The sequence below is a fragment of the Lynx canadensis genome, chromosome B4, assembly GCF_007474595.2.
Source record: "Lynx canadensis isolate LIC74 chromosome B4, mLynCan4.pri.v2, whole genome shotgun sequence".
Classification (NCBI taxonomy): domain Eukaryota; kingdom Metazoa; phylum Chordata; class Mammalia; order Carnivora; family Felidae; genus Lynx; species Lynx canadensis.
The window spans coordinates 131,623,448-131,647,032 of NC_044309.1; the positions used below are offsets into that span (position 1 = coordinate 131,623,448).

Sequence of the window (23,585 nt, forward strand, 5' to 3'; positions counted from 1 at the left end):
TGAGGGAACAAAAGGAAAGAAAAATGAATGTCAGTGACCCAACAAGTTGTACTGACCGCCGGCCATGAGCCCGGCACTGCTCTTGGACAACAAAGTCAACGAAGAATGAGGATTCTGTGTCCTCGCCTTTAGGAATTTACAATCTGTTTGGACAGTTGACATCAGCACACGTGGGCCAAGTAGGTCCTAAATTGCTACATTTGGGTTTGAAGCAACTGAGAGTAGTGTGAACTAGAAGAGTCACAGAGGACCACCCACGAACACTGGGGGAAACGATGAGGCATCTGTCGTGCTTGATAAACTGTGAAACGCCCCCTCCAGTCTTCTACCCCCTTTATGAGCATGTGCGCAGGTGTATGTAGATGGGGAAAGGGCTCACACTGGTAGGTCTACATGTCAACGCTTGTCACTCCAAAAACATAGGCCAAGATAAGGCACGATGAATGAACGGGAGGGGTATGAGCCAAGGCAGTGGAACAGCGGTGTCTCTGGTCCTTACCGGGATGCCACTTGTAGCCCATATTGTCAAGGCCTTGGAAGGATGGACAAGATTTGCACACGGAGAGAGCAGAACGGATAGGTGAACGTTGGGAGACCAGCGAGTTTTAGGCGTCAACGATGAGACCAGCACTGGGCCGTGTGCATCTGAGATGACAGTGGTACCTACAAGTGGGGCTGTCCCCCTACTTGGGGAGTTTTTCAGATACACCAATTCAATGGAGAAGTTCATTCCTTGCGTCTGCCTCAGCTCATGAATTGTTTACGTACTGTGGCTCCTGAATAGTTCTCTACTTAAAATTTAAAACCAGTAAATAATTCACAAGGTACAAAATCAAGTAGTAGAGTAAAAAGTCTCCCTCCTGCCTCCCTCCACCCAATACCCTTAATTTCTTGCATAGCCTTCCGGAGACATCGTGTTCAAATGAGAGCACGCAGAACACACGGTCCCACGTGATGCTCTTTTCACTTTTAGTTTTTTTAAAAACCTCCCAGGGGAGTCTGATGATCACTTAGGTTTAGGTGCCACTGCTCTAGGTGGCTGGGAATATGAGGCTGAGATACAGGAGAGAAGCTAGGATTTGCAACCATATCATTCATTCCACAAGTATTTCCTGAGCACCTGCTCAAGGCCAATGCTATGCCCGTGTCGGGGATGCAGCAGAGAGCAGCGAACCCTGCTGAGGTTTCAGGGATTAGTGGGGAGAAGCCAGGGATTTTGAGGTGGCCAGTGCTGCAGTGGGGAGGTACAGGATGCCAGCAATGTGCCCAGAAGGGGCCCCTCCACTAGTCTTGGGGTACGGGATGCAGAGAAGTCCCTTCTAGGGTGAGGACGTCCAGGCGGAGAGCGGAAGGAATGTGCCTGCCACTGGGTGAATGGTGAGGCTGTGCTATGAGTGGAGCTCTTGAGGGGAAGGGGGCCGGAAGGAAGAGCCAAGCAAGGGGTACCCGGTGCGGGGGGGTGGGGCGCTCAGTCAGTTTAGCATCTGACTGTTGATTTCGGCTCAAGTCATGATCTCACGGTTCGTGAGTTCGAGCCCCACGTCAGGCTCTGTGCTCAGTGCAGAGCCAGCTTGGGATTCCCTCTTTCTCTCTCTTTCTGCCCCTCTCCCATGCTCTGTCTCTCTCATGTGCTCTCTCCCTCTCTCTCTCACTTTCAAAATAAATAAATAAATAAATAAATAAATAAATAAATAAAGCTGAAGAAGAGCTAAGCAAGGTTCACGGCCAGAGAGGTGGGAAGCCCATACTTAGGGCATGGAAGAAGGAACAGAAAAGGGACATGGTGATGTGGGATGTGGGGAAGAGGATCTGGGGCTCATTCGTTCACTAGTGCACACTTAAGAAGCACCTCTTACGCACTAGGCACAGGGCTAGGTGCCAGGCAGCACGGCAGCATGGGGGCTGGAGAAACCAGTCTGGCTATGGCCCCGACACAGGAGAAGTGGCTGCACAGTCAAGGTGGACACAGGGCAGGGCAAACCGCAGCCAACAGAGCTTGGGCAGGGTAGCCTAGGGATGGGCTCTTGTGGCAGAAGGCAGTGAGCATCTGACAGATTTGACCAGCCGCTTGGGCAGAGGACAGGAAGGACAGGCAAGGGGTCCCTTCCTCCAGGTCATATGAGGACCCAAGGTTGCTCCCACCAGCCCTACCTTGGTTCTCACTGGCCACGAAGGGCACCTGAGGAGATATGCCAATGCTAGGCAATCTTTTTTTCTTTTTAATGTTTACTCACTTATTTTGAGAGGCAGGAGAGCGAGAGAGAGACAGACAGAGAGAGAGAGAGAGAGAGAGAATATGAGCAGGGGAGGGGCAGGGAGAGAGAGGGAGAGAAAGAATCCCAAGCAGGTTCTGCACTGTGAGCACAGAGCCCGACATGGGACTCTAGTCCACGAATCGTGAAATCATGACCTGAGCCAAAATCAAGAGTCAGACGCTTAACTGACCAAGCCACCGAGGCGCCCCAATGCTCGACAATCTTAAGTAGCCACCAGATCCTGTTTCTGGGAGCAAAATATTCTTCCTCTTGGTTTTAAAATTATCATAAAAAATCACAGAACTGACATGCAAATACATTCCTTTTGTAAACAACATTACAGAAGTATCCAGAGTAAAAAACATGTTTACTCGCCTTCCATACCACCCCCTTTCCAGAAATGACCCCATTGACTGTTTGGTGTGTATCCTTCCAGACTTTTCTCCTACACGTTCATACATATAGAATGTCCTTCCTGTGAGCCAGGCACTCTTCTCGGGCCTGATTTAAGGGGCTTCATGAGTTTTAACTCCTCTAATTCTTACAACAACCCTATGAGGTAGATACATTATTTTTGTTATCACCATTCTCTAGAAAACAGAGATTCATAAAGGTTAAACAATTAACCCAGTTTCACAATGTGAGAAAATGGCGGAGCAGGAATTTAAACACAGACCGTCTTATTCTGGAGTCTGTGTCCCTAATGCTATACCTCTCCTGCCTACACAGGCACACACAGAGAGACGAGGTTTCTTAACTTCTATGGAATCACTCCAAGTTGTGTGTGTGTGTGTGTGTGTGTGTGTGTGTGTGTGTGTGAATGTTGCCTTTATTCACAATTTAATTCTAAGCTCTACTCGATGGTGGGGTAGGTAGGGGCAAGTGAAGCTAATGGTCTCGTTGCTGCGTGAGTGAAAACATGGCGGAACCTCTGGGAAAGGCAAGTCGACTGCATTTACCAAAATTCGAAATTTCACTTCTAGGACTCTAGCATGCAGAAATACTTGCAAATGAGCCCCAAGATACAAATACAGAAATATTCACGTGTTCACTATGACGAAAACACCACCGAAATATTTATCGGTAGGGAATAAATTAATGATGCCGCATCCAACAAAGAGAATATTATGCGGTCACAAAAAGACCAGGGCAGATCCGCAGCAGTGACTTGGAAGCATTTCCAAGAGTTATTCAGGCTAAAAATAAATAAATGAATGAATGAATACAAAACAAACAAAAGCAGGTTACAAAAACAGTATTTATGGTATGACCCTAGTCACATTAAAAAAAGAAAACGATAACCCTAAATATATGTGTTCTATGTTTCTAAATGTATAGAAAAAGTTCTTGGGTACCTGGCTGGCTCAGTTGATGGAGCACGCAACTCTTGATCTCAGGGTCATGAGTTCAAGCCCCATGTAGACATTATTTAAAAAATAAATTTTTCTAATTTAATTTACATTTTTTTAAATTTACATCCAAACTAGTTAGCATCTAGTACAACAATGATTTCAGGAGTAGATTCCTTAGTGCCCCTTCCCCAGTTAGCCCATCCCCCCTCCCACAACCCCTCCTGTAACCCTCTGTTTGTTCTCCATATTTATGAGTCTCTTATGTTTTGCCCACCTCCCTTTTTTTATATTATTTTTGTTTCCCTTCCCTTACGTTCACCTGTTTCGTCTCTTGAAGTCCTCATAGGAGTGAAGTCATATGATATTTGTCTTTCTCTGACTGACTAATTTCACTTAGCATGATACCCTCCAGTTCCATCCACAAAGAAAAATAAAATATTTTTTTTAAAAAACTCTGGAAGGATACAAAACAAACAATTAATAGTGGTTACTTCTCAGGAGGAAGTAAAGGGCTGGGAGTGAAGTAAATTTTACGGTTTACTTTTATACTTGGAGATGGTTTGAATATTTTAGAATAAGGATGCATTGTCCTGACATTTAAACTGTTTTTTATGGAATACTACGTAGGAATGAGAAAAAATGAAATATGGCCTTTTGTAGCAACGTGGATGGAACTGGAGAGTGTAATGCTAAGTGAAATAAGCCATACAGAGAAAGACAGATACCATATGGTTTCACTCTTATGTGGATCCTGAGAAACTCAACAGGAACCCATGGGGGAGGGGAAGGAAAAAAAAAAAAAAAGACGTTAGAGTGGGAGAGAGCCAAAGCATAAGAGACTGTTAAAAACTGAGAACATGGGGCGCCTGGGTGGCGCAGTCGGTTAAGCGTCCGACTTCAGCCAGGTCACGATCTCGCGGTCCGTGAGTTCGAGCCCCGCGTCGGGCTCTGGGCTGATGGCTCAGAGCCTGGAGCCTGTTTCTGATTCTGTGTCTCCCTCTCTCTCTGCCCCTCGCCCGTTCATGCTCTGTCTCTCTCTGTCCCAAAAATAAATAAACGTTGAAAAAAAAAAAAAAACTGAGAACAAACTGAGGGTTTATGGGGGGTGGGAGGGAGGGGAGGGTGGGTGATGGGTATTGAGGAGGGCACCTTTTGGGATGAGCACTGGGTGTTGTATGGAAACCAATTTGTCAATAAATTTCATATATATAAAAAAAATAAATAAATAAACTGTTTTTTATTTTTATTTTTATTTTTTTAATTTTTTTTTTCAACATTTATTTATTTTTGGGACAGAGAGAGACAGAGCATGAACGGGGGAGGGGCAGAGAGAGAGGGAGACACAGAATCGGAAACAGGCTCCAGGCTCTGAGCCATCAGCCCAGAGCCCGACGCGGGGCTCGAACTCACGGACCGCGAGATCGTGACCTGGCTGAAGTCGGACGCTTAACCGACTGCGCCACCCAGGCGCCCCAATAAACTGTTTTTTAATTCTAATTTTAATTTATTTGGGGGGGGTGCAGAGAGATGGAGAGAGAATCCCAAGCAGGCTCTGTATCGTCAGCGCAGAGCCAAACGTGGGGCTCGATCTCACAACTGACTGTGAGATCATGACCTGAGCTGAAATCAGGAGTCAGATGCTTAGCCCACTGAGCCACCCAGGCACTGCTAAATTTTAAAAAATAAATCAAAAAGACTAACTCAAGAGATGAACTGACCCTAAAAGTCAGCACCAGAAAAGTTGGGATAGGGGTGCGGCTAAAACCTGCAGAGGCATTCACCAGGTCTGGGCCCTGGGGACAGAGGAGCCTGGTGGAAAGCAAGACGCCAGGGGTAATGGGGTTAGATTTAGTTGGAAGTAAAGTGGCAGAAAAGATCTGCAAAACACACAGCTGGTAAAGGACTGTTATCCAAAATACACAAAGAATTGTTAAAACCCAACAATAAGAAAACAAACAACTCAATCAAAAAATGGGGCAGGGACACCTGGGTGGCTCAGTCAGTTAATTATCCAACTTCGGCTCAGGTCATGATCTCATGGTTCATGAGTTCGAGCTCTGCGTAGGGCTCTGTGCTGACAGCTCACAGCCTGGAGCCCGCTTCGGATTCTGTGTCTCCTTCGCTCTCTGCTCCTCCCCTGCTCATGCTCTGTCTCTCCCTCTTTCAAAAATAAGTAAAAATTTAAAAATATATATATTAAAAAAATAAATTAAATAAAACAAAACAAAATTTTAAAAAATGGGGCAAAGACTTCAACAGACACCCCACTCAAGAAGAGAGACAGATGGCGAGTAGGCATATGGAGAGATGTTCAATGTCATTAGAGAATCGCAACTTCAAACGACAAGGAGATATCGCTATATCCTGATTAGAATGGCCAAAATCCAGAACACTGATAACACCAAATGCTGGTGAGGATGTGGAGTGACAGGAGCTCTCATTCATGGCTGCTGCGAATGCAAAAGGGTACAGCCACTTTGGGAGACACTTTGGCAGTTTCTTACAAAACTAAACATACTCTTACCAGATGGTCCAGGAATCACGCTCCTCACTATTTACCCAAATGAACTGAAAATACACATCCACACAAAACCCTGCACATAGATGTTCACAGCAGCCTTGTGCATAATTGCCAAAACTTAGAAGCAATCGAGAGGTCTTTCCGTAGGTGAACAGATAAATAAACTGTGGCACATCCAGACAAAGGAATATTATTCAGCCCCAAAAAGAAACGAGCTATCGAGCCATGAAAACACATGGAGGAACCTTAAATGCATATGACTAAGTGAAAGAAACCGATCTGAAAAGGCTGCATCCTGTATGGTTCTAACTCTGTCATTTTGGAAAAGGCAAATATGGAGACAGCAAAAAGTTCAGTGGTTGCCAGGAGATGCGGGGGCGCCGTAAATGGGGGGGAGGATTTTTAGGGCAGTGAGACTATTCTGTAGGATGCTACTAAGGTGGGGCGCCTGGGTGGCTCAGTCGGTTGGGCATCCGACTTCAGTTCAGGTCATGATCTCGCGTTTGTGAGTTTGAGCCCCTCGTCGGGCTCTGCGCTCACAGCTCAGGGCCTGGAGCCTGCTTTGGATTCTGTGTCTCCCTCTTTCTGCCCCTCCCTGGCTCACGCTCTGTCTCTCTAAAATAAATGAATGTAAAAAAAAAAAAAAAAAGGATACTACAAAGGTGGATATATGTCATTACACATTTGTCCCAACTCATAGAATGTACAGCACAGAGAGCCCTAATGTAAACAACGAACTTGGGGTGATAATGATGCGTCAATGTGGGTTTATCACTTGTAACAAATGTACCAGTGTGGTGACAGGCAGCTTGCCCATGCATGGGGACAGGGGTATGTGGTAACTCTGTACTTTCAGCTCAATTTTGCTGTGAACTAAAACTGCTCCAAAAAAGAAAGCTTGCTAATTAATAAAATATATCTCTGAGACCCCTATTGTGCAAAGGTGCTTTCAAATAAATGGGCGGGACTCCCGGAGCCCTTGCTGCCCCAAGCCTTACCTCAGCACCCATAACTCACCAGGTTGTTGGCCAACGCATTGGGACTCAGATCTAGCTCCCCAATCGTTTCGTTCACCTGGTGGATGGAACCAATAAGGCAGGCTGGCAGGTGAATTTGCTAAGGAAATTTTCTGGGTGCTAATCATGCAGGAACAGGATGGGACTAGGCTGGCAAGGACAGTCCCTTACTCTCTCCACTAAACTACTTTCTTTGCAAACATTCACACTTCTTTTATCATTTTAAATGAGTGGCTTTAGGCACCTGGGTGGCTCAGTCCCTTAAGCTTTGGACTTCGGCTCAGGTCATGATCTCACGGTCCATGAGTTCGTGAGTTCGAGCCCCACATTGGGCTCTGTGCTGACAGCTCAGAGCCTGGAGCCTGCTTCAGATTCTTTGTCTCCCTCTCTCTCCGCCCCTCCCCCACTCACACTGTGTCTCTCTCTCTCTCTCTCTCAAAAATAAACATTAAAATAAACATTAAAAATACTCTCAAAAATAAACATTAAAAAATTAAAAAAAAAATAAATGAGTGGCTTTATCAATTCTAAATGAAAACTAACCACATCCTAGACACCTTGGAAAAACATAAAAAGAAACACCCATTCTGCTACCACCGTAACAACCTCTGTTAGGATTCGGGGAGATTTCCTTCCAGTATTTTTTATACACATACCTTTTTACATAATTGTAATCTCAGTGAATGCCTGCTTTAGGACTCGGACTTCTCTTCCATTCATTATCATGATCATGCTCCATAGAGCTAAATAATCTTCATAGTATTTTAAATGGCATTATATGAATCCACTTGGAGAATGTACTTTAATACACTTAATTGTTTCATGGCTATTGAACACTTAAGTTGTTCATCATTTTTTTGCAATTGTAAATAATGCTGTGGTATACACAGAGAGTTGTTTCCATATTTTGGATTATTGCTTTAAGAGACATTTTCAGGTGAGGCATGGCTGGATCGGAGGGTATCTCAACCTTGTTTATCACTGTTGAAGTCTCTGCCTAGTTCAATGGCCCCTCTTGTCACCCTCTCTAGGTTTGCATTTCTTTCCGTCTTAGCCTCAATCGGTCTAGGATATATCCTTTGCAGAAGCCCCATAATCCTATCACTTCTCACTGCCTTCACAAAAAGCAGGGTTCACTCTTACTTCCATTATCCTCAAGGGTTCTTATAAACCGGAGGACACTTGACCAACGAAGACGCCAAGGAGGGACATGAAAATCATAGGAAGGGAAATGGGTTAGTTAGGTTGAGAGGAGTGTGGGATTAAGGAGGAAGAGGGGACATTAGAAAAAGGGCCAGGGAAGTGAGTCCCTGAAGCAGCCTCTGATGGGATCACTTGTGCTCATCTTGAGAAGGGTTTCTGAGAGGTGTAGAAAGCGAGGGGATACAGAGGGACACATGTTTTGGCTGGCAGCAGTGGGACTTGAAGGTCAATGGGCTCTTTATGAGATGGGACCATCTGGCGGTATTTATAACCTGAGAGGGTTATTTGCCGGATGAGCTCTAAGGTCCTCCAGAGATGGGGTTCTGCGGGTCCCTGGCATAGAGTTCAGAGTCACAAGTGAGATGTGGATCAATAAAGGGAGTGCTAGAGAAGTAAGATTCTGGAAGAGTCCAGGTGATGCCAGAGAGGGCAAACTCTGAGCCCAGGTAGGAGGCCTGGCAGGTGAGAAGTGAGGCCAATTGGAATGAGAACAATGAAGCTGGGTCTTTTTTTTTTTTTTTTTTTTGGTTAATGTTTGCTTATTTTTGAGACAGAGTGAGAGCAGGGGAAGGGCAGAGAGAGAGGGGGACACAGAATCCAAAGCAGGCTCCAGGCTCTGAGCTGTCAGCACAGAGCCCAACACGGGGCTCGAACTCATGAACCGTGAGATTGTGACCTGAGCCAAGGTTGTATGCTTAACCAACGGAGCCACCCAGGCGCCCCAACAAAGTTGGGTCTCAAGCTCACTTATCTGAGGGCCGAGGGCTTCACCATGACTTCTTATTTGCTACCTATAACTATAATTCTTTGGAAGACAGAAGATATTTCAACGAATATGTCAACAAATATTTCCAGTACTTCTTCCTTTGGGACTCTTTCCAATTATCCTAGTAAAATAAATTCAAACCAAACAACCCTTCACAGTCTCAAATTCTTTTAGAGCATAGGTCGGGCTTAACTAATTGAAAAAAATCAATGAGCACATAAGGAAAGGAGCTAATAACGTGTGTGACAGACACAAGCCCTGGTTACAGGTCTGCAGCAGGTGTATTTGGTCTGGATTGTAGACGGTACCATAAAAGGATACAGGGTGGATTGTCTTCCAGATTCTTCCTTGCGGCATTCTTCATTGCGTTCCGTGCAGCGAGGGAGACAGTCAGGTGCTCGTCTACTGGCACCATTGGCAAGGCAGTGACATTGATGGTATCTATGTTCCTGAAGTAAGCCATGATCCAGTTTCTCGTAAACTGACAAAGAGTACGTTTCCACTTAAGAATCTCTCATTTCCCGCTCCGATCTTGTTCTCTGTTCAGCCAGCCTCCTGGAAATCACAAATACCATAGAACCACCTTAGAAAGCACAACCACGCTCGTCTGGTAAGCAGGGCTGATGGCAAGGTGCACGCTGCCTGTGACACGGGGGATAAAGGCCTTCATCTGACACGCCCTTCTTGACTGAGGATTTCAGACACATCAACTTTTTCTGGCCTGTCGATGTTCCCCCTGTTTGCCAAGAAAGCTGTTCTAGTTTTTACAGTAAGGAGACTAGAGTGTTGGAAAGGCCAGGGCTCCAGAGCACCCAGCAAATCAGTTTCCAAATTAGAAAGGAAATCAAATTTCTGTCTCTCTGAGGCTCATCTGCAAAGTCAGAGATTTGGATTAGATTCCTAAGACCCTTTTTCGGCTCTCAGCTGCTCTGATTCTATGATACTGGGCCTATCTCCTCAGCATGAAGCTGGTGATCTACCTGAGGCTTTCTGCCCCCTCCCAGAATGCTGGCCCCATCACCACTCTTCCTCCTGCCTTCAGAACACTCCGGCTGGACTGCCCTCCTGGATCCTTGCTTATTAACCAGGAGTTCATTCTACCATTTGTGGATCTTCCATATCCTGAGCCTGGTGGCATAGGCCTGTTTCTAAGGAAGTAAAGACTCAGATCGGCCCTCAAGAAGCTCATACATAATGGAAGGAGAGAGGAAAGGTAGTTTAGTGGGAAAATTAACCAAGGCCCCTCTCATCACATCCTCTCTCCCTTTTCTTCAGTTGATGCCTTCTGCTCTGCCCTTTTCTACGCGACCACTCATCCTATATGCCCGCCCCTCTGAAATTGCTCCTCGTCCCTGCTGTGCTATGCTGCTGGCCTCTACGCCTTTACACATGCAATTCCATCTAGTCAATGCACATCCCAGGTGACACATCTTTTAGAAAACCTTCCTGAATTACTCTAGGCCATTAGTGACCACCCCTCCTCTGGAAAGTTCAGGATTCTGCTTTCATCTCTCCATTACAGCACTTACAATTCTGAACGGGAATTATTTGCTTCCACACCTTTTTCCATCAGGCAAGTTGCTCCCTAGGGGTTCGGCACAGTCAATATTTGATTCCATTTTAGACTCATTCACCACGCTTCTTTCTAGTCCAGAGAAGCTATCCATTAGGGCCTGGGGCTGTCCCAAGTCAGCTGGATTGCAGGAAAGGCTGTCCCAGGCCCAGGTCAATACTATTTCCTCTTTCCTGCTCCCAGCCATAAGCCATGTAGGCAAGGGGGAGAGGGGTAAGGTGGAAGCAGGTGCACTGCAGGGCTCCCTTGTTTTCCTCCTACTCACTCCCCAGCATGACTGGAAAACTATAGCATGTTCTCTGAAAAGCAGGCTTTTAGGGCAACCCTGTCAAGAAGGCTCTTGCTTTAACTTAACATTCTTACTCATGCCTAATGGAAGAATTGACTATTACTATGCTCCTTAAAAGGAATGTTTAAGATACGCATGCCGTTCTCTTCTGAATTTTCCATCATACCCTTTTAGGTATTCTCTGAGATATGACAAGTCTTTACCTTCACTACTTGGGGAGGAAAAACGGATGGGGGAGACAATGAACTTCATGGAATGAACAACACTGCACGGTGTTGGGGGCAGGAGAATAGCAAACGTTCTGCTCTCATGTAGCAAGTATCCTGGCAGCCGAAGTGCGAATGCCCTCTGTTTAAAGTTAACAGGTTAAACAATTTTAAGCATGTTAAATACGTTAAAACAATGCTGACTTTGGAATCAGGATTCAGTTTTGCCTTCAGCAATGACGAACTACTTACTGAGTGCCCGACACAAGCCAGCGGTGTGTTCTTCCTGGAGACAGGGTGGTGAGCGAAACCAGACTTGCTCCCTGCTCTAACGGACTTCTGTCTGCCAGGGAGACATGTGGTAATCAAACAATTATATAAATAATTGTGAATGATAACTGTGACCACTGCTTTGAAGGAACATACGCAGTGCTGTGAGATGAGCTGAGATTACGTAAGGATGTAGGCAAGCTTGGAGGAAGAGCAGGAGTTAACTAGATAAAGGGGATGGGGAAATACCATCCAAGCAGAGGAGAGCAAGTGTAGAAAGGCAGGAAAAGGCGAGACCTGTGCATCGCAGTAGCCACTAGCCACATGTGACAACTGAGCCCTTGCAATCTGGTTAGTGTGACTGAAGAAATGAAATTTCAATTTTAGTTAATTTAATTTTTTTTTAATGTTTATTTATTTCTGAGACAGAGAGAGACAGAGCATGAGTGGGGGAGGGGCAGAGAGAGAGGGAGACCGAGAATCTGAAGCAGGCTCCAGGCTCTGAGCTGTCAGCACAGAGTCCGACGCGGGGCTCGAACTCACAGACCGTGAGATTATGACCTGAGCTGAAGTCGGGAGGCTCAACCGACTGAGCCACCCGGGTGCCCCCGATTTTAGTTAATTTAAACTTAAAAGCTGAAGCAGTATCAATGTAAAAGCACTGATCATATGTTGAAATGATAATATTTGGAATATACGAGTTAAATAAAATGTTCGAATCCATATAACCTGGTTTTTAAAAATCTTTAAAATATGGCTACTAGAAAATTCTAAATTACATACGTGGCCCACATCATGTTTCCATTGGGTAGTGCGGCATTAGACTGTGCAGGTCTTGGTTCTAGGACATGGAACTCTCCCCTTTTTAATACACTGAGGTGTAGTTGGAAGAAAATTGCACTTGGAGCCAGAGACCCATGGGTTCTGCATCTCATTGGATGTATGGGCTGGTGCACTCACTAGGCACCCAATAAACATCCCTCGAATGGTTCTGAGTTTATTTTTCTAATGGAACCAATAGTTCACTGTTAGGACTTCAGGGGATCTGGAGTTGATTCTCGAGTAGTTCTCTGCCCTCGCTCACTGTGCCACCTTGAAGCGGTCCCTGGCCTCAGTTTCCCCTGCTTGTAAAAGCTGATGAGAGTCAGGAAACTGCAGTCTGCGGAAGTGGGCAGGGCGGATCATCGTCCTTCTTCTGTGTCTTACCTGAAGACATAGGCGAAATCCGACGAACTTGGGGCCGGTTCCGCCACGGGTCCCTCAGGGGACCCCGCAAAGTTCTGGATGGGACACCCGACATCCACCAGGAAGAGGTGCCCTTTGCTTTGTGCTCGGGGAGGAAGAGGAGGAGGAGGGGCGTCGGGGAGAGGCCCATTTTGCTACTGTGAGTCCTGGCGTTCCCCAGGAAACGCCAGGCGCAGTCACCACTGCCACCCTTCCCACAACAATGGAACCATAGTGAGCCACCGCTGCGTCCGCGAGACGCCGTTACCACAGTGATGGTCCCGGGTGGTCGGGGAGACCAGACCAATGGGCTTGTGGGGAGGGAGAGTGTAGTTCCTCGTCCCAGCCTATCGCACGGGGAATGGAAATGACTCCAGGAGACATCCCCCCCGCCGTAGATTGTCTTCAATGTATCGAGGGCAGTCCTCAAGTGTTTCTGATGCTTCGCGGAGGCTCCCGTTGGACACCCCGCCGCGCCGGGCACCCCCATATCTCTCGGTGGTAGAGGCCGGGGCGGGGCTGCGCGTGCGCGCGCGGAGGGGGGGGGCGGAGCATCCCGGGAGCCGTGGTCGCGGTGGGTGACGCGAGCCTCTGCAGGCGGTTTCCGGCAGGTATCTGGCTGTGTTTTGTCCCTGGCTCCTGGGGCGCGACTGTTCTGAGCCTGGCGTCGCTCCAGGGCCCGAGGAGGGATGGGACGCCCGGGCGTGCTCCAGGGGACCCGGGGCTTCCCCGCCGCTGGAGCGGCCCGAGGGCGCGGCACAGGGGGCGGAGGCTGGATTCATCCCAGGCCGGTCTCCGCACTTCTCGCAGCGGGTTTCCTCGGTGAGAAACCGGGGTGGTAGTTCCTCCCCGTCAACCGGCTGGCTGTGAAGAGGGTTAGATGAAGGCGTGCGTGTGAACGTTTGTTCTCTACGGTTAGTTGAGTCCAGCAGCCCCGGGTGGCAGAGTTTCTGCGCGGCGCGGCTCTGAAATCTTTGAGGGACGCATATCTCTTCGAGAATCCAATGAAAGTCAAAAACTGTCCCCTCACCTTCTTGTTAGGTAAAAATAGGATAGTGTATGTTGTGGTCCATTGCAAACTGTAAAGCATTGCACAGTGATGAAGTGATTATTGTCATCAGCGCGGAGGAGTAGACCTTATTTGAAACCCAATTCCACCACCTTCCCACCGCGAGTTACTTTACTTCTCTAAGCCTCCGTTTTCTGATCTGTAGACTGGGACATACTTCACTTCATCTATTTCTCAGGGTTGTTGTGAGCATCAAATGCTCACAGCTTTTTATAAACACCAACACACTATAACAACCTGTAAGTGGGTAACTGTTGTTATCTCTGATTACAAATAAAGAAGCGGGGGGGGGGGGGCAGAGAAGATAAGTTCTGGGGTCCCACTGGGGCTGAGTGGCAGAGCCATGACTGGAACCCAGATGCTCTTCCTTCACTTCCTTAGAGCTGAGCCCTCTCTCCCCAGGGAGTTTCACTAGAGAGACAGCTGCCTTGGGCCACGGGGGTCAGCTGGAACTTCTGGGTCCACACTAATGTTCCAGGATCCTAGGGACTCAGCCAAAGTTGTTCGTGGATTATTGGTACTGACTTAAAAGGCAGCTCCACCAGACCCTTCCTTTTCCTCATCTGTAATATATTGATGATCGTTCTCTGCTTAAGGGTTATGAGAATGGATGAGGTTGTGAGGGAATTGCTCCTGGTAAAACCCGGAGAAATAAAGTAACTTGGCTAGGGTTTAGCAGGCAATTGAGGGGCAGAGCCAGACCTGGAACTCCAAGTTGCGTCCAAGTGATACACTCAGGCATGACTGGAGGCTTTGCAAGAACAACTTGGCTAAGTATTTTAACTTTTTCAGATGTCTCCAGATGCTTGGAAGGGCAGGTGCTGCCTTTTAGCTGTTTTTTGTTCTTTTGTTTTTTTTTTTTCCATAATTAACACATGAATATATTACCATTGTAGTAATTTATTAAATCCAGAAATATATTCCTTTAATCTAATTTGATATTATAACATGGAATTGCCACCATTTGACCATTTTTTACCTATAAAATGACAATGTCACTTAAGCCAGCCATCCCATTCCCCTTCCCGCATTAAGCATATTGAGCAGTTTGGTGTATATTTCCAGATTTTATTTTGTTTTGTTTTGTTTTATTTAATTTATTTAAGAGAGACAGAGAAAGTGCATAAGCAGGGAGAGAGAGGGGGAGAGATACAGAAAGAGAGAGACTCTTAAGCAGGCTCCACACCCAGCACACAGCCAGACATGGGGCTCAATTCCATGACCCTGACATCATGACCTGAGCTGAAATCAAGAGTTGGATCCTTAACCAAGTGAGCCACCCAGGTGCCCCGATTTTCTTCTATTTTTTAATGTGCACACCTACATTCTTGCCTTTTTTTTCTTTATTTCTGTCTTCTCTTATACCATCATAGTATACACATTGTTCTGTAGCTTGCTTTTCTTTTTTTCTTTTTTTTTTTTTTTTAATTTTTTTTTTTCAACGTTTATTTATTTTTGGGACAGAGAGAGACAGAGCATGAACGGGGGAGGGGTAGAGAGAGAGGGAGACACAGAATCCGAAACAGGCTCCAGGCTCTGAGCCATCAGCCCAGAGCCCGACGCGGGGCTCGAACTCACGGACCGCGAGATCGTGACCTGGCTGAAGTCGGACGCTTAACCGACTGCGCCACCCAGGTGCCCCGCTTTTCTTTTTTTTTAATGTTTATTTTTGAGAGAGAGACAGAGTGCAAGCAGGGGAGGGACGGACGGGGGTGGATAGAGGATGCGAAGTGGGCTCCCTGCTGACAGCAGAGAGTCTGAGGTGGGGTTCGAACCCACAAGCCATGAGACCATTGACCTGAGCCAAAGTCGGATGCTCAACCTACTGAGCCACCCAGGTGCCCCTGCAGCTTGCTTTCTTAATGTTAGAGTATGTTGGGTTCTTTCCAGGTCAGTCCATATACAGCTGCCTCGTTGTTTTTACCTGCCCTGTAGCATTCCATTGTAAGAACACAACAGTGTATTTGGCTACACCAACCATTGGTAGACATTTTGGATTGTTTCTTTTTTTTCACTGTTACCAACAGTAGGGAATTTTTTTTTTCTAAGTTTTTAAATTTATTTGGAGAGAGAGAGAGAGAGTGTGGGAGAGGGGCAGAGAGGGAGAGAGAATTCCAAGCAGGCTCTGGGCTGCCAGAGAACCATGAGACCATGACCTGAGCTGAAATTAAGAGTCAGATGCTTAACTGAGCCACACAGGCGCCCCAACAGCGGGGAACATTTATCTGTACCTGTCCAATTCTTTGTGGAGGACAAACTTTTAGAAGTAAATTTGCTGGCCAAAAAGTATACACATTCAAAATTTTGCTAGGTTGAAGCGCCTGGGTGGCTCAGTGGGTTAAGCATCCGACTCTTGATTTCGGCCCAGGTCATGAGCTCACAGTTGTGAGATTGAGCCCCATGTTGGGCTCTGTGCTGAGCATGGGGCCTGCTTGAGATTCTCTCTTCCTCTCTCTGTCCCTACCTTGCTTGTGCACGCGTTCTCTCTCTGTCTCTCTCAAAGAATAAATAAATGAACTCTAAAAAAAGAAAATAAAAATTTCCTAGGTTTTGCCTAACTGAAAAAATTGTAGCATCTTGTGTCTCCACCTAGAGAAAATGAAAAGTGTGGGTGCCTGCGTGGCTCAGTGGGTTGAGTGTCTGACTCTTGATTTGGGTTCAGGTCATGATCCCAGAGTTGCAGGATGGAGCCCCGCATCGGGCTCCACAGTGGCGTAAGGTCGACTCATCTGTTTGTACCCGTGACTTTTCCTGACCCTAGGAGAAGGGAGCATTGGCCTTTCCTTCATCCGGCCAAAGATGCCTCTCTTTGGAAATACGTTCAGTCCCAAGAAGACGCCCCCTCGGAAATCTGCTTCTCTCTCCAATCTGCATAATGTGAGTATCACTACTGGGCCCATCCCGGTGTGCAGTGTGGCTGAAACATCAAGCCTGGTCCCTGATGGAAAGTGTCGTCCTCCAGAGGCACCCTTGTAAGGAAGACATCCTTCTAATTCATATTATTGCTATTGCTAAAAACCTTTTTAACTCTTGGGGCTCCTGGCTGGCTCAGTCGGAAGAGCATGTGACTCTTGATCTCAGGGTTGTGAGTTTGAGCCCCATGTTGGATGTAGAGATTACTTAAATAAATAAAATTTTTTTTTGGTTTTTTAATTTTAGAAAGAGAGAATGCAAGCAGGGGAGAGGGGCAGAGGGAGAGGGGAGAGAGAATCCCAAGCAGACTCCATGCTCTGTGGAGCCCAATGGGGGGCTCAGTCCCACAGCCCTGGGATCATGACCCCAGCCAAAATCAAGAGTCAAATGTTCAACCAACTGAGCCACCCAGGCATCCCAAATACATAAACTTAAAAAAATTTTTTTAATGTTTGTTTATTTTTATTTTATTTTTAATTTTTAAAATCTTTAATATTTTCTTCTTTTTTTTTAATGTTTATTTTTGAGACAGGGAGAGACAGAGCATGAAAGGGGGAAGGCTAGAGAGAGGGAAACACAGAATCTGAAGCAGGCTCCAGACTCCGAGCTGTCAGCCCGGAGCCCGACGCAGGGCTCGAACTCACGGACTGTGAGATCATGACCTGAGCTGAAGTCAGACGTTTAACTGACTGAGCCACCCAGGCACCCCTAATGTTTGTTTATTTTTCAGAGAGAGAGCACAAGCAGAGGAGGGGCAGAGAGCGAAGGGGGCACAGAATCCGAAGCAGGCTCCAGGCTCTGAGCTGTCAGCACAGCGGGGCTCGAACTCACGAACCGTGAGATCATGACCTGAGCCGAAGTTGGACACTTAACTGACTGAGCCACCCAGGTGCCCCCAAATAAATAAACTTTAAAACAAAACCAAAAATGGGGTGCCTGGGTGGCTCAGTCTTAGGTTAAGTGTCCAACTTCCGCTCAGGTCATGATCTCGTGGTTTGTGAGTTCGAGTCCTGCATCGGGCTCTGTGCTGACAGCTCGGAGCCTGGAGCCTGCTTCGGATTTAGTGTCTTCCTCTCTCTCTGCCCCTCCTCCCCTTGTGCTCTGTTTCTCTCAAAAATAAATAAACATTAAAAAGAATTAAAAAACAAGAAGAAAAACCAAGAACAAGAACATTTTTAAGTCCTGTTTGGAAATCATTGTCAGAGCATGTTCAAGAACCTAGTAAGACAGTCAATCTCATCGTGATTCGGGCTCCAAATGACACTAGCCAGCTCGTCTTCAGTTTATTCCCAGGACTTAGCCAAGAATCCATTTTAGTTGTGTCTAAGAATCATACTCATTCTCAAAGGATGGTGTTCTGCCACCGTTAGTGTCATTCAAGGCTGTGTGGAAGCTCTAGACAGCAGCTCCTCAAGGGCAGGGCTGGTCACATTCACCTTGGAATCCCTCGGCCTAGTCCTGGCGTGGCGTGGCTGCTGAGTGAGTCGTAGAAACTTTGAATTTTTTTTTTTTCAACGTTTTTATTTATTTTTGGGACAGAGAGAGACAGAGCATGAACGGGGGAGGGGCAGAGAGAGAGGGAGACATAGAATCGGAAACAGGCTCCAGGCTCTGAGCCATCAGCCCAGAGCCTGACGCGGGGCTCGAACTCACGGACCGCGAGATCGTGACCTGGCTGAAGTCGGACGCTTAACCGACTGCGCCACCCAGGCGCCCCCGAAACTTTGAAAACCATGTTACAGACCACCTATGACTGACTACTGATTGAGTGTTAGCATTTCATGCCTTTTTTGTGACCTGTAGCGCCCCATGGTGAGCAAGCGATCACCTCGGGGCTTATTAACCTTTAAAAAGGATTTTCTACTTTATTAAAAATGTATGGTAGGATTTCTTAAAACCGTTAAGTGCCAAGTAGACATCAAATAATTCAAATTTCGTTATATGTAGTTTTTCTGGAAAACCTGTATCTTACAATAAGGTGGGACGTTTCTTCCCTCTTAGAGTTTAAAAGGTTTTGTTGTGGGGCGCCTGGATGGCTCGGTCGGTCAAGCGGCCAGCTTCAGCTTAGGTCATGATCTCAACGGGTTTGTGAGTTTGAGCCCCGCGTCGGGCACTGTGCTGTCAGTGAGGAGCCTGCTTCGGATCTCTGCGCTCTCTCTCTCTGTCTCTCTCAAAAACAATAAGTAAACATTAAAAAAAAAGTAGGGGCTCCTAGGTGGCTCAGTCAAATGAGCGTCCGACTTTGGTTCAGGTCACGATCTCATGGTTCGTGAGTTCGAGCCCCACATCGGACTGGCCGCTGTCAGCCTGTCAGCGCAGAGCCCACTTTGAATCCTCTGTCCCTTCCCCGCTTACATTCTCTTCTCTCAAAAAAAATTTTTTTTTAATTTATTAAAATAAATAAAAGTTTTTGTTGTTTTGTGCCTTATCGGATTTTCTGACTTTTAACAAAAAGTTACGAAGTGTGCGAGGTAAGGATTAGAAAAAGGAAGTTAGTTGCTGGGATACAAATACAGTTAGCAGGAGAGTCACTGGGACTGGGGTCCCCCGTGTGCTTCCTGAAGCCTCCATGCAGTGTCTCGTCCACAGCTGGACCGGTCAACCCGGGAGGTGGAGCTGGGCCTTGACTATGGAACCCCCACTATGAACCTGGCAGGGCAAAGCCTGAAGTTTGAAAATGGCCAGTGGATAGCAGGTGGGCTGATTTCCTGCCCTTCTGTCCAGCAAGATTGTGGAAAGGAAGCCCCCACGTAACTAACTGCTCGTTCTGTCCTTCCCCAGAGATGGGGATTAGCGGAGGTGTGGACCGGAGGGAGGCTCAGCGCCTACGCAGGCGGAACCAGCAGTTGGAGGAAGAGAACAACCTCTTGCGGCTGAAGGTGGACATCCTGCTGGACATGGTGAGGAGGGTGATGGGGAGGGGCGCCTAGGCTTTCCTTTTGGGGAGGCTCCACGGAGAGTCATTCCATCCAGCTGATTCCTTTGGAATGCCAGTTTGCCCAGGTAAGTTGCTTCGAATCCAAAGATACAAATTTTTTTTTTTTCACATTTATTTATTTTTGAGACAGAGCATAAACCGGGGAGGGTCCGAGAGAGAGGGAGACACAGAATCCGAAACAGGCTCCAGGCTCTGAGCTGTCAGCACAGAGCCCGACGCGGGGCTCGAACTCACGGACCGTGAGATCATGACCTGAGCCGAAGTCAGACGCTTAACCGACTGAGCCACCCAGGCGCCCCTGAATCCAAAGATATAAATGAGCGAGTCCCTACTCTCAGGGCCTCACTGTCTCGCAGGGAGATGGACAAGAAACAAAATGACAGTGCCTGGGGGCAAGAGTAACAATTGGAGTGTGCCCAGGGCCTGGCGCCAGCACAAGCGAAAGTAATTCTATCCAGTCAGGAGGGTGTCACAGAAAGGGATGTTTGAATTGAATGTAGAAGGACCAAGGGAGGATCGGAGGGTGGGAAGAGGGCATTCCAGGAAGAAGGACCGTCTGCTCGTGGCCCGAAGTCCCATATCCAGCGGGCATTAGTGAGTGTCAGACCTGCCGAGGGGCCCGCTCTGTGCTGGTGTCAGTTTCCTGTGGCTGCTAAAAACCCCGCGGGCTGTTGGGACTGGGGGTGCCGGTGAAAGTTGGCCGGGAGGCAGGCGCGCCTCTGCTGTCACGGTTAAGAGCGTGCATTCTGGAGCTAACCTGCCTGGTTCCTTGTTCGGCTCCACCACTGGCCATGTGACTTCAGCGTGTTGTTTAACTGCCCTGTGTGAAGAAACTTAGTTTCGTTGTCGAATAGGCACAATGATAGGATCTGCCTCATGCTGAGTTAATCACACAAGCACCTGCAATAGTGTATTGCTCCGAAGGGCAGCTCTTATTTCACGGTAAGCCGACCTCCACTCTGGAGAGTAAAGTTTCTGTCCCTGTCTTGAATGTCTTCCACCTTCTACTCAGGGGCTTTCTCAAGCCCCCTGAAAGACCCTAGTAGGAAAAGTGGCATTCTTTTTTGGGTATTTTTTCCCCCCTGATCACCATTATGGGAGCTACAGATCAGAAGCTACTCAGACTCTTATTTCTTTAGCCTTAGAATGGTCCATTATGTGCCTTTTTCATCCCCTGAGGCCTGCCGTCTTCAAGGCAGTGAACTTGGTGCAATCCTAGGTGACCAAAATGTGGAGAGGGTGGACTGTGATTAAGTACCGGAGGCCCTGGGTTGTCAGGGGGTTGCATTCTGCCCGGGTACAAAGGGGTTCCCCTCGTGGGGGCCGTCAGTGGCGTGTGAGGGTAGGGATGCTCTCCCCACCGCGCAGAGCTGCCCTCGCAAACCTGCAACAGCCCCGGAAGGTCCTTCTTGGTTAACGGTCCGCTGCCTCACTTTCAGCTCTCTGAAACCACCGCCGAGTCCCACTTGATGGAGAAGGAATTGGAAGAACTGAAAAACACCAGCCGCAGGAGGAAATGAAGACCCTGAAGACATTCGCTAGGAGGAAAGGGAGAAGCCCACCGATCAGAGGAGGTGGATGGGGCTGAGGGGTTTTTCTAGCCGAACTAGTGGCCCAGAGTGTCCTATCACGGGGCCAGAAGGCACCGGCCCCCTCGGTTTGGCAGCGGGAACACACTGGTGGAAGCCAGGACTCCAGGCCAGGGCAGTCCTAGGAATGAGCCCTGGGATGCTGTCTAGTCACTCCACGTACGAATGCGCCTTCCCAGGTTCGCCCTCACCGGACTGATGCTGTGGCCAAAGCAGCTGGAGTTCATTGTCTCCCCCCTCACGCTGGGCTGGTGTCCGGGGTGTGGCACCAGTTCTAAAGAGTCCTGCCTCAGGGCCCTTGGATGAGCAGCTCTCCCGGTCCTCCCTGCCCCCACCCCCCCACCCCCCCCCAGGCCTACTCGCTTCGTCCTTCGAAGAATACTCAGTCCCCAGATCCACAGCCTCTTCTGGCTTCGGCTTGTCAGTGGCCAGCACCAGCCTTCCACGGGCAACACTGCATTTTTGTGCTACTTTCCCGTTTACACGCTTTTCTGAAAATTAAATGCTGGTATGTAATCTGTGCGTGGCCAAAGTGACTGAAAAATGAAAGCAGCAGTTCTTGAAGAAGTACATAGAGCCTGGCGTCGAAGCTTCTGTTTCGCCGTCCAGAGACCGAATTTTTGAGTTGTGGGGAAACGCCACCACGGCAGGAGAAGCGCTCCAGCTCCCCGGGCATCGGCAGAGGCCGGCCTGGAACAGAAGCAGTGTCCCTGCCCAAATTCTGCTGCAGCCCTTCGGAGATTTGCCACCAGCCTGAACCTGGCAGGGACCGAGCGGTCGGGGTGGGAGGCTGCATTCCTAGAGTGGGAATTTGCACCCAAGTCCGTGTGAGCTGCTCTGGTTGGAGGAGGGAGTCAGTGAGAGAGAACCCAGCTCCACAGTTAAAGGGGAGGGCGCCAAGACGGGGACAGAGTCCAGGGCTTTAGACTGGGGATGGCCACTATGGTCAATAATTTCTGAAAGCCGGTGACTTGCCTAGGACAGGCCTCAGCACTTTGCCCCTGCTCATTTCCTCCTCTGCTCAGCCCCGCGAAGCAGGGACCATCAGCACGTGTCCTTGCAGGTAAGGAGCCAGACTCCAGGAGGTTCAGAAACCGGTCCGGGATCGCACAGCAGAAGCGTGGGAGCCTGTGGACTCCTAGCTCCCGGTGAAAGGGAGGGGCCGGGTGGAGGACAGCCTCTGTTGGAGGCTGCTGTCCACAGCCCACCCTTAGGAACAGCTTTAGGGGAGACGGATAGAAGCTCCAGCCCATAAACCTTACTTTCCGATAGGAGAGAAGAACTCTGAAAAAATTAGGGGAGGTTACAAATACATGTGGGGTGTAAGTCTCCAGGTGCAGATATTGGGAGCAGTTGGGGGTTGGCACTTCCTAGGGCAGCATCGTTGGCAACCACTTCCTGAGTGCCTTTGGTGCCAGACAGCCCATTGCTAATTCTCAGGATTCAAGTGTGTCATCGTCCCCTGCTCTGAGATGAAGAAACGAATCCGGCAAGGTGACACAGCTGGAAGGGACGGAGCCCAGGCTGAAACCTTGGGAATCATGAGGGGCAGGATTGGGTGTCAGTGATGTGGGTCCCCCTCTGCACCCCCACTGGCGCCGGAGGGGGTTGGAGTCACTATGTGGGACCGTTCTGCAGTGAAGGAGGACTTTTCATTTGTTTAATGTTTATTTTTGAGAGAAAGAGAGTGCAAGTGAAGGGCAGAGAGAGAGGGAGACACAGAATCCAAAGCAGGCTCCAGGCTCCGAGCTGTCAGCACGGAGCCTGACATGGGGCTCAAACCCACGAGCTGTGAGATCATGACCTGAGTCAAAGTCGGATGCTCAACCAACTGAGCCACCCTGGAGCCCCAAGGACTTTTATTTTGAGTGAAAAGGCAAATAAGCCATTGGTGGGTTTTGAGCAGAGGAGTGTGACGATCAATTTTTTTTTTTTTTTTTTTTTTTTAAATCCTCTGGCCAGATCCTCTGCCTTCTGTGTGGAGAAAACAGACTGAAGGGGGCCAGGCTGGGACAAGACAGGTGGCAGGAGAGAAGGTGAAGTGGTCAGATTCTGGACTGAATTGAAGGTGGCACCCACCAGTGTTTGGTGTTTTTCCTCACCGAGGTGCTATATTCTTTCAAGTCCCTACCTTCCTTTTTTTAAGGTTTTATTTTTAAATAATCTCTACACCCAACAGGGGGCTTGCACTCATAGCCCCGAGCTGAAGAGTTGCACACTGCACCGACTGATCGAGCCAGGCACCCCCTCAAGTTCTTATCTTTCTAGTCAGATCCATCCTTCAGGTTCTGGTTAAAATTCTTCCTCCTTCGAAGCCTTTATTAACCAAATCTGCTACTTGGGGGACACCCAAAGAAATAGTACTGTCTACTTGACGGTATCCCTTGTGATCTACAGCAAC

The 23,585-nt window shown here is 48.0% G+C and overlaps 2 protein-coding genes across 8 annotated transcripts in view; one reads left to right on the top strand and one right to left on the bottom strand.

Moving 5' to 3' along the window:
* The window catches only part of FAM227A (family with sequence similarity 227 member A), a 78,295-nt gene extending 65,553 nt beyond the window's left edge, over window positions 1-12,742 (bottom strand). For 2 of the 4 annotated variants that reach the window (XR_004343914.1, XR_004343912.1), the window contains exon 1: window positions 7,146-7,412. Coding sequence is in view for 1 of the 4 variants with exons in the window: in XM_032594038.1 (XP_032449929.1) it covers window positions 7,146-7,228; window positions 9,435-9,576 (225 nt within the window). In the remaining 3 variants the exon portion in view is untranslated. Of the gene's footprint in view, window positions 1-7,145; window positions 7,413-9,434; window positions 9,669-12,657 lie in introns of those variants that run through there. The other 2 variants (XM_032594038.1, XR_004343913.1) reach the window with 2 other exon arrangements.
* On the top strand, window positions 12,688-21,754 carry CBY1 (chibby family member 1, beta catenin antagonist). 4 transcript variants are annotated; one of them, XM_030320643.3, is made up of 5 exons: window positions 12,688-12,764; window positions 16,506-16,621; window positions 19,247-19,352; window positions 19,439-19,557; window positions 21,035-21,754. In XM_030320643.3, the coding sequence occupies exons 2-5, from the start codon at window positions 16,544-16,546 to the stop codon at window positions 21,113-21,115; spliced, it is 384 nt and encodes a 127-aa protein (XP_030176503.1). In that variant the 5' UTR covers window positions 12,688-12,764; window positions 16,506-16,543; the 3' UTR covers window positions 21,116-21,754. The 4 variants fall into 4 exon arrangements, with proteins under 4 accessions (XP_030176503.1, XP_030176505.1, XP_030176502.1 ...); XM_030320645.1 differs by lacking the exon at window positions 12,688-12,764 and adding an exon at window positions 13,230-13,286; XM_030320642.1 differs by lacking the exon at window positions 12,688-12,764 and adding an exon at window positions 13,357-13,497.
* Window positions 21,755-23,585: the final 1,831 nt, after the last annotated feature.

Bases quoted from the DNA above. Each gene is read 5' to 3' on its own strand.
- CBY1 (XM_030320642.1), top strand. From the start codon at position 13,365: ATGGGACGCCCGGGCGTGCTCCAGGGGACCCGGGGCTTCCCCGCCGCT. The intron at 13,498-16,505 runs GTGAGAAACCGG...TCCTGACCCTAG, and splicing joins TCTCGCAGCGGGTTTCCTCG to GAGAAGGGAGCATTGGCCTT. The intron at 19,353-19,438 runs GTGGGCTGATTT...GTCCTTCCCCAG, and splicing joins AAATGGCCAGTGGATAGCAG to AGATGGGGATTAGCGGAGGT.